Genomic DNA, 12,418 nt, shown 5'->3' on the forward strand with positions numbered 1-12,418 from the left:
GTGGAGATGTTTCCAAATCACCAGAAGGCAGAAAGGATGCAGCACTTGCAGAACAAGCTGGCAACTATGCTTTACAATGCATTTAACAGTGCGGTGATGTCACAGCACAACGCAATAAAGGTACCACTGCCAGTAATTCTTCTCCCATGTCCACGCAGGCAAGGACAGAACGCTCCAGCGATCTCATGGTGATGTCAGACATGTGGACATTCTTAAGTCCAACGCCTCGCCTTAGCCCTTCTGGATCCACCCTCCACCAACACCTGGGCCAGCAGGTAGCTGACTACCCTGTGGATGTAGACGCTGTGAGCAGCGATGAACCCTTGGACTACTGGGTGCGCAGGCTTGACCTGTGGCCTGAGCTGTCCCAATTTTGCCAACTTCTGTCTTGCCCTGCCTCAAGCGTCCTGTCAGAAAGGACCTTCAGTGCAGCTGGAGGCATTGTCACTGAGAAGAGAGGTCGCCTAAGTCACAAAAGTGTTTAGTACCTCACCTTTATCAAAATTAATGAGGCATGGATCCCGGAGGGCTACTGCCCACCCGAAGACTAAGTCTGTCCTCACACACAGCATCTCTGCCTGCAAGCCGTGTGACTACCTGCCCCAAGACTAAGTCGCTCCCCACACAGCACCCCTGCCCGCAGGCTGCATAACTGCCTTCTCCGCCACCACCAACAGGGTCCAGGACTCCAGGTGGATTCCTGAATTTTTAAGGCTGCTGCTAGCAGCGGCCGCTATACTACTTTTTCTGGTGCGTGTACGTGCCTGCCTAATTTTTCTGCCTGCCCTGCAGCTGCAACAATAAAACAAAAGGCATGTACATGTGCCAATTCCCCTTCATGATCATTACCTTGCCGCAGTGAAGGGGCTTGCGTATCACAATGAAGCAATGACCGACGGCGATATGAGTGTCTCAGGGGAGGGGGGGGGGCACACCCAAGATAATAAGGTCGTTGCTTCATTGTGGACAGACATTGAGCTACCACAGCCCGGCGACCATATGGGCTTGAAAACCGACACTGCCTGAACTCTCACCATGGTGCGCACTAGTCCAGCACGGCCATCACTACGCAAACAGGTGTTTGCGGTGCGTTACACAGTGAGATTGGTGTGTCAGTGTGAAGCAGTACTCTAATTACACTCCCTGATTGACGTATACGCATGCAAGATGTTTTAAAGCACTTTAGGCCTGCAATTTAGCATTCAATGTGATTTCTGCCCTTAAAACGCTGCTTTGCCTCAAATCCAGATTTTTCCCCGGGACTTTTGGCTTCTATCCCACTCATCCATGCAAAAACTCAGATGTTAGACCCCTTGAAACATCTTTTCCATCACTTTTGTGGCCAGAATAAGTGTTTCTAGTTTTCAAAGTTCGCCTCCCCATTGAAGTGTATTGCGGTCCGCGAAAGCTTGCGCGGACCGAACTTTTGCGGAAAATTCGGGCCATATCTATAACACACCTGAACATTTAGAATTTTAGTTAAATGTTGATGTGTGTTTGTTCACACAAATATGCTTTCGAATGCACACTGTTTCATTCACCACCTTTTATCCATCTTGATGCAATGAAAAATTATATGAAAACATTTCTGCTATACAGGTCACAGCCACTATAAGAATGAATTAGGAAAAGGCGAAGTCCTGCATACAGTCAATGGATACATCAATGGTTCCATTCCAGGTAAAAATAAAGCTTTTCATTATTAAAAATCCACCTCCAACTGAATAAATAGTAAGTTTCTCTTGGTAAGCTCTGTGTAGTTCTTAATGGTGTGATGTCAAGTAGTATTTTTTTTATTTTTTTTCTGCTGACTTCTCCTGTAATTGTGCTCTTCCAGGTTCTTAAAGGAAACCTAAAGTGAAACTAATCTGTATAGTTTAACTTACCTAGGGCAACTTCTACCCACCTGAAGTCCTTCTGGTCCCTCATTGTTGTTTCACTCTGATCTATTCAGCAGATGTCCCCTTTAAAAGCTCCATGCACGACCCTGGGCCACGCACCTCTTTGATCGCGCTCTTGTGGTCAGTAAAGATTGCAACTATGCATGTGTCGAACACTGCCAGCTATGGCAGTGGAATTGAGGAGGAGCGCAGATAGGGCTGTGCATGAAATGTAGCACATGACTGGCCCAGTTGGCAAACTTTCAGTGGGGCACAGCTGATGAATGGATCAGAGCAGAATGACAATGAGGGACCTGAAGGGATGGGCTGGACGAAGCCCAAGATAAGTTTAACTGGACAGATTAATTTCACTTTAGGTACCATTTAAAGCAATCATGAAACCAGTAAAAACAAAAATGAAATACTCCCCTATGAAGAAGGGAGGCTCTGGATCCCATAAAGCCTTCCATGTCCTCGCTATTATCTCTCATTCCACAGCTGTCCCCCGTTCAAATTTCACACCTTCAGGAGTCCACGGAAGGCTTGAGAAGCACTCATATCCCCAAGTGCTTATGAAGATGGGCACATCCGTACTGTGCATGCCCGAGCCCAGACTTGCACATGTGTAGTACAGACCTGCTCATCTGGCCAGCCTCCCTGCACACTGATTTGGTAGTTGGAGGGAGCAACTGCAAATCATGAAGTGCTTTTGAAAATAAAGAAAACTCTGAGAATCCCCCATGAGGAGATGGCCTTGTCCAAAACCTGTCTGTTTTGTCACATTTCTACTACCTACTATAAGTGACAGCAACATAGGAGAAAAGTAATTTATGGCTCATTTTACTCTAGAAGAAATGTACTTCTTATATGTACATGTACACATGTATTTTACATTTTACTATTTTCACGATAGTGGTCCCTGGTTGAAGTTTATTCGCAGTGCAGTGTTTTTCATCCTCGAGGGCAGGGGCATAATTAGAAATCACTGGGCCCCCCTGCAAAAAACTTTGGATGGATCCTAGAACCTCCCCCCCCCCCACTTTTTGCATACGTAAACTGAGAACGAATGTTATTTTATTGGCTAGTGCACACTTGAATGTGTTTTCCCCATGCAGATAAAAGCAGACAATAGTGAAGCGCTGCATGCATTTTCTCTACCAATTACATTAGCTTCTGTGATAAAACGTGCATGTTTTCACACATACAGACACACATGTTGCGCAGAAAACACATACAGAAAACCGATAGACGAGTGTGCTCCCAGCCTCAGCTTATTACACTCACTCTGTCCATCTCTGATGGAGCAGAAGTGGCTCTGCAGACTCCTCCAGCATTAATACAGTACAGAGCACTTGGGGAGAGGTAGATAAGCTGAGGGTAGAGCAGCGCTGCACACAAGACCCTGCTGCACACTGAATAGGGACTGTCTTAGAAATCTTTGTCTGCAGAGAGCAGAAAGTTTTTTTCTCACCATGCCCTTAGTTGTCAATCTCTCAGGACAGGGAAAAGAAACTTCTCCCTCCATGGGGCCCCCTGCAGCTTCTGGGCCCCCCCTACGGCTGCATCCCTTGCAGGGTCTATTGTTACACCCCTACTCGAGGGTCTTCTGCACACAGGGTTGGCACAATCTATTCTACCTGGGTTTGTATGCCTGCCTGTGTCTCCCAAATTCGATTTCAGGGTTATAAGCACTATGTCAACCCTCAAGATTTGCCTCTTTTGAGAGTTTTGGAGATTTTTCAAGTTTGGGACCATTTTATATTCTGACTGTAGGGACTTGTATATGGTTATCTTTTGTGACCTCCCTTATGCCTAAACCTAAACTCAACCTACACGCGTGTATGAAATAGAGGCGCTGTGAAAAAAGGGTGCAGGATAAAGCCCAAATCATTATTTTTCGGTAAGGAGTACTCAAATATTGGTTTACAAAGAAATATGGCTTAAAATTAGCAATTGTTTCTAAAGTGATTTTTAATGATTGTAAGTATTCCAAAGCCATATATTTTAGGTGTAATTGTGTTTATGTCTTACACGAAGCCGAAAAATATTACCGATATTTTACTACTACTAAACCTAACCCTAATCTCACACAGAACCCTCCCTCTACCAATGCCTAACCCTAAGACCCCCGTCGGTGGTGCTTAACCCTAAGACCCCCCCTGGTGGTGCCTAACCCTAAGACCCCCTGGTGGTGCCTAAATTTTGGTTTGACAGGTGCGGGTCCTGGCATTGAAATCGTCCCGTTTTCGCCCAATAGCCAATATTTAACGTTAGAGTGAATGGCTGCGCACGATTTGTCCACTTATCATACGTGCCTAATTTTTCTGCCTCCCCTCCCCCGCACACACTACCTCCTTAATGCCTAAACCTAAACTCCCACCTGCACACACTACCTCCCTAATTCCTAAACCTAAACTCCTACCCACACACACTACCTCCCTAATGCCTAAACCGTACCCATTGGCCCCCATCCCACACACACACACACACACGCACACACACATACACACATTACCTTAAGCGCTGCCATAGGCACCTATAAATATTGGCATTTGGGTGCCCACAGTGCCCAGTATATAGCGGGCGCCCAAAATACAGATAAAATACATTAATCATCAAAAACTGTGTTTAATTTCGCTAGTTTGGCCCCAGAGCAATCTCACGTAAGGTGATAGGGCCCTTGCCTAAAAAGTGTGGATAACCCTGGTTTAAAGGGAAGTGACAAAGGCCCATATACAATTAACTTTTTCTCATTAGTTTACTCCAAGTTGATATTTTCACACCTTGGCCCATATGCTATTCTTTTTTTCTCCTGAGTTTTCTCCTAGGTGATATTTTCATAATTTGTCATAAAATTCCTTTTAAGCCACAGCAAGCAAGAAAATACTCAGTTAGTTTAAAGAGAAGATGAAAATTATCTGAGTTTTCTCCTGGGAGATACATTTTCATTTGCGATTTAAAATAACTTTCCATCACTTTTAAACTAAAAAAGTACCAAAAAGTAGGAGAAAAAGTATTATCAAAATTATTTTGAACATTTGCTTGCTTTCTAGTGGCTTAAAAGGAGTTTTACTGACAAGTTTAAAAATATCACCTAGGTGAAAACTCAGGAGAAAAAGTGAATTGCATACGGGCCCGTGTCTCTTTGACTTGGATGAGCTCAGTGTGATATCTTATGCTGTCCTTAGGAGTATTATGATGTTGCAAGGTGAAGTGCCATACATTTAGTAGCATTATGTGCTACTGCTGATTTGCCAGACTCTGAGCATGATGTTGTAAGCATGATATTGTGACTATTTGATCAAGTACTGCTCTATTTGGCTTACTAAGGAGGACTCTATGATTTGCATCTAATTGACGAGCGGCTTCTGGTAATCAATCATGGACTGCCGCTATGCATGTGCTGTAGTTTTGGCTTGCATCTGTAGGTACATTTTAACTGGTAGATAATATTTTATTTGTAATTTTCAAAGTAGCTCGTAAAAGGAAAAAGTGTGGGCACCTCTGATCTATACTGTCCATCCTTGTATCGTACTGTCCATGTACGTTAAGCAAATGCCAAGCCAAATTCCTGTAAGTGCAAAATTATTTGGCCAAATAAAATTGATTCTGAATCTGATAATAATCCTGCTGTCCTTGCTGGCAGACTAATGTATGTAGATAGAAGGAGTGGATAAATCACTCCCGCCTGTGCTATCACCTGGTGCGATCCAAATCCCACAAACTCCGGTAGTGATGCCGCTGTGACCATCCTATTCAGCACTAGAGATGGCCCGAATGGTTCGCCAGGCGAACGGTTACTGGCGAACTTCCGTGGTTCGCGATCGCGGAGAACCGTGAACTTTTCCGGAAGTCGATTCGCCCCCATACTGCATCATGAGGGTCAACTTTGACCCTCAACATCACAGTCAGCAGGCACATTGTAGCCAATCAGGCTACACTCCTGCCTGGAGCCCCACCCCCCTTATAAAAAGCAGGCAGTGTCAGGCTTTTCACTCACTCATGTGTCTGCAGTAATTAGTGAAGGGATAGCTGTTGCAGACTCTCATAGGTAAAGCTTAGTTAGGCTCTTGCAGGCTTGTTAGCTTGCTCCTTGCTGATTCTTATTGCTAAAAAAACACCCCACAAAAGCTCTTTTGAGAGCTAATCTTGTTCTTGTGATCTATTTTTTTTGTGTGTGTGTGTCCCACTGACACTTGTGTTGCATAGACAGCCTTGGTAATTCCTACTGTGTGTGCCACTGCCAAGCCCAGCATATTCAGTGACTACTACCTGTGTGTGTGACTGGTGCACATTGTAATACCCACTGCATATACCTACCCGTTGTTCACTGTGCACCCACCCACCTACGTGAGCGCACGCAGTGTCACTGTGCCTGTCCGGTACCTGTCTGTGTGTGACAGGTGCACATTGTAATACCCACTGCATATACCTACCTGTTGTTCACTTCAGTGCACCCACCTACCTACCTGAGAGCACACAGTGTAATATACCACTCCGTGCATACCTGTTAACTGCACCTGTGTGACTGCACATTGTATTACTCAAGTCAGTGCATACCTTTCACGTCATCCCCCCGATATGGATAAAACAGACAAAACAGGTAGAGGCAGACCCAAAGGAAGGCCACCCAGCAGGTCTGTGTGAGGTCGTGGTGATGTGATTTCATATGGCCCTGGACCAAAGTACAGTGCTCAGAAGAAGGCACGTCTCATCAACTCCCAAGATTGTGAGGACGTGGTTGACTATTTAACACAGAACACCTTATCTTCCGCAGCCACCAGCACTACTCCAAGTACCACATCCACTACATTTGACAGTTCGCAGGAGTTATTTGGTGGGGAAATCACTGATGCACAGCCATTATTGTTACAATAAGATGAAGGCGCTAAGCAAGTTACACCACCTCATATGTCTGAGTTAGGCGACACTATGGACGTAACGTGTGCAGAGGGGGATGGTGCAGTTTTGGAGGTGTCTGAGGCAAACGAAGTTGGGCAGGATGATTATGATGATGACGATAATATGGATCCCACGTATGTTCCCAATAGAGGAGATGATATGGATGCCACGTGAGTTCCTAAGAGACAAGATAACCAAGGGGACAGTTCAGAGGGGGAGTCAGAGAGGAGAAGGAGGAGACGAGTTCCTGAAAGAATCAGGGGGAGCTCGTCATCAGAAGCAGCTGGTGGCAGTGTCCGTGCCACCTCCTCTTCTCCTGCTACATCCTCTTTGCTGTCATCATCCTCCTCCTCCTTGGCTGAGTGGCAGTTCAACTCTACTGGCGCTGCGATCTCCTCTCCAGCTACACAGCCCCAGCTCCCTTAGGGCCTATGCTGCATGCCAGGTACAACGGTGTCACGCCATCTTAGACATATCTTGCCTCAAAGCAGGGAGTCACACTGGACCAGCTCTCCTGGCTGCTCTTAACAAACAGATGGATCAGTGGCTGACCCCGCACCAGCTGGAGATCGGCAACGTGGTGTGTGACAACGGCAGCAATCTCATTTCCGCATTGAATTTGGGAAAGCTGTACCCTGCATGGCACATGTGCTGAATCTAGTCATTCAAAGATTTGTGTCAAAGTACCAAGGCTTAGATGACGTCCTGAAGCAGGCCAGGAAGTTGTGTGGGCATTTCAGGCGGTCTTATACGGCCATGGCACACTTTGCCGAGATTCAGCGGAGAAACAAGTTGCCGGTGAGATGCCTCATTTGCGATAGCCCGACTCGATGGAATTCGGCCCTCCTTATGTTCTCTCGTCTGCTAGAACAGGAGAAAGCCATCACCCAGTACCTCTACAATTTCAGTAGAAGGACACAATCTGGGAATATGGGGATGTTCTGGCCCAACAACTGGACACTGATACGAAATGCATGCAGGCTCACGCGGCTGGTTGAGGAGGTGACCAACCTGGTGAGTCGCAGTGAAGGCACCATCAGTGACTTGATCCCGTACGCTTACTTCCTGGAGCATGCAGTGCGTAGAGTGGTGGATCAAGCTGTGGAGGAGCGTGAAGAGGAACAATTACGGGAGGAAGCGTTGCACAATGGGGGGAGGAGGAGGAAGAGTCGCGTGGGGAAGAGAAGTCAGACTTGGATGATGAGGAAGGTGTTTCTTTGGAAGAGGAGGAGGAGGCAGCGGCAGAAGAACAACCGCAGCAGGCGTCGCAGGGGGCTTGTGCTGCTCAACGTTCCCGTGGTATTGTTCGTGGATGGGGGGAGGAGGAGGACTTACCTGACGTCACTGAGGAAGAGCAAGAGGGGATGGATAGTACGTCTGGATCCAACTTTGTGCAGATGGCATCTTTCATGCTGTCCAGCCTGTTTAGTGCGCCCCGTATAATAAAACTCAAGGGGAATGACCTGTACTGGGTGGCCACGCTACTAGACCCTCGGTATAGGCACAAAGTGGCAGACATGTTACCAACTCATCTGAAGGCAGAAAGGATGCAGCACATGCAGAACAAGCTGGCAACTATGCTTTACAATGCATTTAAGGGCGATGTCACAGCACAACGCAATAAAGGTACCACTGCCAGTAATCCTTCTCCCATGTCCACGCAGGCAAGGACAGGACGCTCCAGTGATCTCATGGTGATGTCGGACATGCGGACATTCTTTAGTCCTTAGCGCTTCTGGATCCACCCTCCACCAATGCCTGGACCGGCAGGTAGCCGACTACCTGGCCTTAAGTGTGGATGTAGACACTGTGAGCAGCGATGAGCCCTTGGACTACTGGGTGTGCAGGCTTGACCTGTGGCCAGAGCTGTCCCAATTTTCCATCCAACTTCTTTCCTGCCCTGCCTTAAGCGTCCTGTCAGAAAGGACCTTCAGCGCAGCTGGAAGCATTGTCACTGAGAAGAGAAGTCGTCTGAGTCACAAAAGTGTTCAGTACCTCACCTTTATCAAAATGAATGAGGCATGGATCCCGGAGGCCTACTGCCCGCCTGAAGACTAAGTCAGTCCCCACACACAGTATCTCTGCCTGCACGCCGTATGACTGCCTGCCCCGAGACTAAGTCGCAGACCTCTGCCCGCAGGCCGCTTGACTGCCTTCTCCGCCACCACCAACAGGGTCCAGGACTCCAGGTGGATTCCTGAATTTTTAAGGCCACTGCTAGCAGCGGCTGCTATAATAATTTTTCTGGTGCGTGTACATGCCTGCTTAATTTTTCTGGCTGCCCTGCAGTTGCAACAACAAAACAAAAGGCAAGTACTTGGGCTTGATTCACAAAGTGGTGCTAACCCAGTTAGCACACCTAAAAGACTTTAGGCGTAATAACCATTGCAACACGCTGGTAAAAAGCCAGTTTAGGCGTGATAAGTTTAGTTGTGATAAGTTTAGATAAGTTTAGATCGCGTGCAAAGTCCCACATGCAAAGCAGCACCATTAAACTCTATGCAAAGTGCACCAGACTTTGCTAGCGCAAAACTTTTGATCAGCTGTGCACTGCGGTGCTAACCCAGTTGGTGCTATAGTTATCACGCCTAAACTTATCACACCTAAACTTATCACACCTAAACTTATCACGCCTAAGCTTATCACACCTAAACTTGTCACGCCTAAACTGAGTTTATCCGTGATAAAGGGTTTTTCACCAGCGTGCTAACTGTTAGCACCGCTTTGTGATCAAGCCACATGTGCCAATTTCCCTTCGTGATCATTACCTTGCTGCGGTTAAGGGGCTTGCGTATCACAATGAAGCAATGACCGCCGGCTATATGAGTGTCTCAGGGGAGGGGGGGGGGGTAGGGAAACCCACGATAAAAAGGTCGTTGCTTCATTGTGGACAGACCAAATTTGATCAGCTTAACAGTCACTGTTCTGTCATTCAGCTACCTTAGCCCAGCGACCATATGGGCTGGAAAGCCACCATCCCCTGCACTCTCGTCATGGTGCGCACCAGTTCAGCACGGCCATCACAACACAAACAGCTGTTTGCGGTGCAAGTGAGTTTGGTGTGTCAGTGTGAAGCAGTACTCTAATTACACTCCCTGATTGATGTATACACATGCAAGATGTTTTACAGCACTTTAGGCCTGCAATTTAGCATTCAATGTGATTTGTGCCCTTAAAAGGCTGCATGGCATCAAATCCAGATTTTTCCCCGGGACTTTTGGCGTTTATCTCACTCCGCCATGCCCTCTCCATGGAACATCTTTTCCATCACTTTTGTGGCCAGCAAAAATGTTTCTAGTTTTCAAAGTTCGCCTCCCCATTGAAGTCTATTGCGGTTCCGAACTTTTGCGGAAGTTTGCGGTTTTGCGAACCGAAAATCGGAGGCTCGGGCCATCTCTATTCAGCACATGTGGCTCTGTAGTTGTCACTGGCTTTAGAAAGGAAGCTTTCCAGCAAGACTTTTTGGGCTCGATTCAGTAAATGGTGCTAACCCAGTTAGCACGCCTAAAGGCTTTGGGCGTGCTAACTAGGGTGCTAAGTAGTTAGAACATACAAACTAGTTAGCACCGTAGTTAGCACATGCAAACTTAGCACCGTAGTTAGCACATGCAAACTACTTAGCACCGTAGTTAGGACATGCAAACTACTACTTAGCACCATGCTAACTAGGGTGCTAAGCTCCATGGTTAGATACCCCTGGTCTTGCTAATTATGATCTTGTAAAAGATAGAATATTTGGAAATTTAAATTCAATCTGAGCTCTATATATTATGTGACGATCATTATATTATTGTTAACAATACGTCTCATCTTCCACAGTGATAATTGATGCTGAAGCTACTGTTGGAAAAGTTAGGAGGCGCACTGCTACACTGCATATTCTGTCATATGTTCCTTTTCTTTGTTTAATAAACACTGATTTTTTTTAAAAAACTAGGGTGCTAAGTAGTTTACATGTGCTAACTACGGTGCCAAATAGTTTACATGTGCTAACTACGGTGCTAAGTAGTTTGCATGTGCTAACTACTTAGCACGTGCAAAGCATGTTAGCACATGCAAAGTGGCTTTTCACTGGCGTGCTAACACTTAGCACCCTTTTCTGAATCAAGCCCACTGTCTACTCCTCTTCAGGAACATGGTGGTCCTAATAAATTATCTAAACACCTCCAGAGAAGTATCAATGCCATTCTTCACCTTCACAAATGTGATTTTACAATATCATTGTGAGTATAGTAATAGTTACTATACTCTACTGCTACATAATCCAAATGTTTATCTTACTGTATTTCTTCACGTATAGGTCACATTCAGTCCATTCAGCTACAGTGGTCGATGTCTTCACTCTTGGAAATCCTTATCGACAGGATGGCCATTATGGCTGGTCCTGGACTGAACCTGTGATTGCTAATACTGTCATTTGGTGCTAGAGATACATAATCTCTATGCAGTAAAAAGTCCCCCATTAACCACTTGAGGACCCTCGGCGTACACCCCCATAGTGACCAGGCTATTTTTTTTGCAAATTAGGCCACTGCAGCTTTAAAGCCTCGCTGCAGGGCCATAAAACTCAGCACACAAGTGACCCCCCCTCCTTTTCTGCCCACCAACAGAGCTTTCTGTTGGTGGGCTCTGATCTCTCCTATGATGTTTATTTATTTTATTGTAAATATTAATTTATTTATTTTTAAATACATTTTACTTTTTTTTACTGTCTCACCTCCCTCCCCCGCCAGCCAATCAGTGCAATCGGCTGTCATAGGCTTCAGCCTATGACAGCGGATCGCTTCTCTGCCCCCCAGCAGTGTTGCCAACTCATCCCTTTAATTACTGACACATCTAAGTTATACAGGTTCTGGGGCTATTTGCACATAATCAGTGCCTTAACTGTATCTACCTAGCCACAAAACCTGTATAATTCATATGTGTCAGTAATTAAAGGGCTGAGTTGGCAACACTGCCACCCAGGGGGACTGCCCCCACTACAGCACTGCCATAGAGCACAGAGCTGTACAGAGTAAATAGACAGAGGCTTCGCTGTCTAACAGTCTCCTAGCGGTGATTGCCGATGGAAGACTGATGACGGAAAGTGGAGATGCGCATGCATCAGCGCGTGTGATCACCTGCAAATCCCCGCCCCAGGACTTGATGCCAATTGGTGTTAGGCGGTCCTGGGGCTGCCGCCGCGCTTACTCCAATTGGCGGTTGTTGAAAGGTTAATTAGTCTTTAGTAAGGTTCCAAGGGATTCAGATTAAGGTTGTACATTTGCCACCTTAGAGCAGAAAATATAAAAAAGCCAAGCTAGATACGCAGGAAAACTGCAGAATAATATTCTTCAGCATTCCTATCTTCTCTCCAGTTCAAGCGTACCTTAGAAAAATCAAACCCATTTTGTTATGAAAGTCCTATTTATTTAGGCAGCACGGTGGCATAGTGGTTAGCAAACTCAGCCTGGTTGGTCCCAAGTTCGAATCCCAGACAGGGCACTATCTGCACGTAGTTTGTATGTTATCCCTGTGCTGTGTGTGTTTCCTCCGGGTACTCTGAATTCCTCCTATATCCCAAAAACATACAGATAAGTTAATTGGCTTCCCCAAAAGTGGCCCTAGACTATGATGCATATACTACGCGATGCATA

The 12,418-nt window shown here is 46.1% G+C and overlaps 1 protein-coding gene across 2 annotated transcripts in view; it reads left to right on the plus strand.

The window, feature by feature from the left end:
* The window catches only part of LOC137527537 (coagulation factor VIII-like), a 506,000-nt gene that overhangs the window by 116,181 nt on the left and 377,401 nt on the right, over nt 1–12,418 (plus strand). For both annotated transcript variants that reach the window (XM_068248081.1, XM_068248082.1), the window contains exon 6: nt 1,600–1,680. In XM_068248081.1, coding sequence (XP_068104182.1) covers nt 1,600–1,680 — 81 coding nt within the window. The remainder of the gene's footprint in view (nt 1–1,599; nt 1,681–12,418) is intronic.

This window comes from Hyperolius riggenbachi, chromosome 8, assembly GCF_040937935.1.
Source record: "Hyperolius riggenbachi isolate aHypRig1 chromosome 8, aHypRig1.pri, whole genome shotgun sequence".
Lineage (NCBI taxonomy): Eukaryota > Metazoa > Chordata > Amphibia > Anura > Hyperoliidae > Hyperolius > Hyperolius riggenbachi.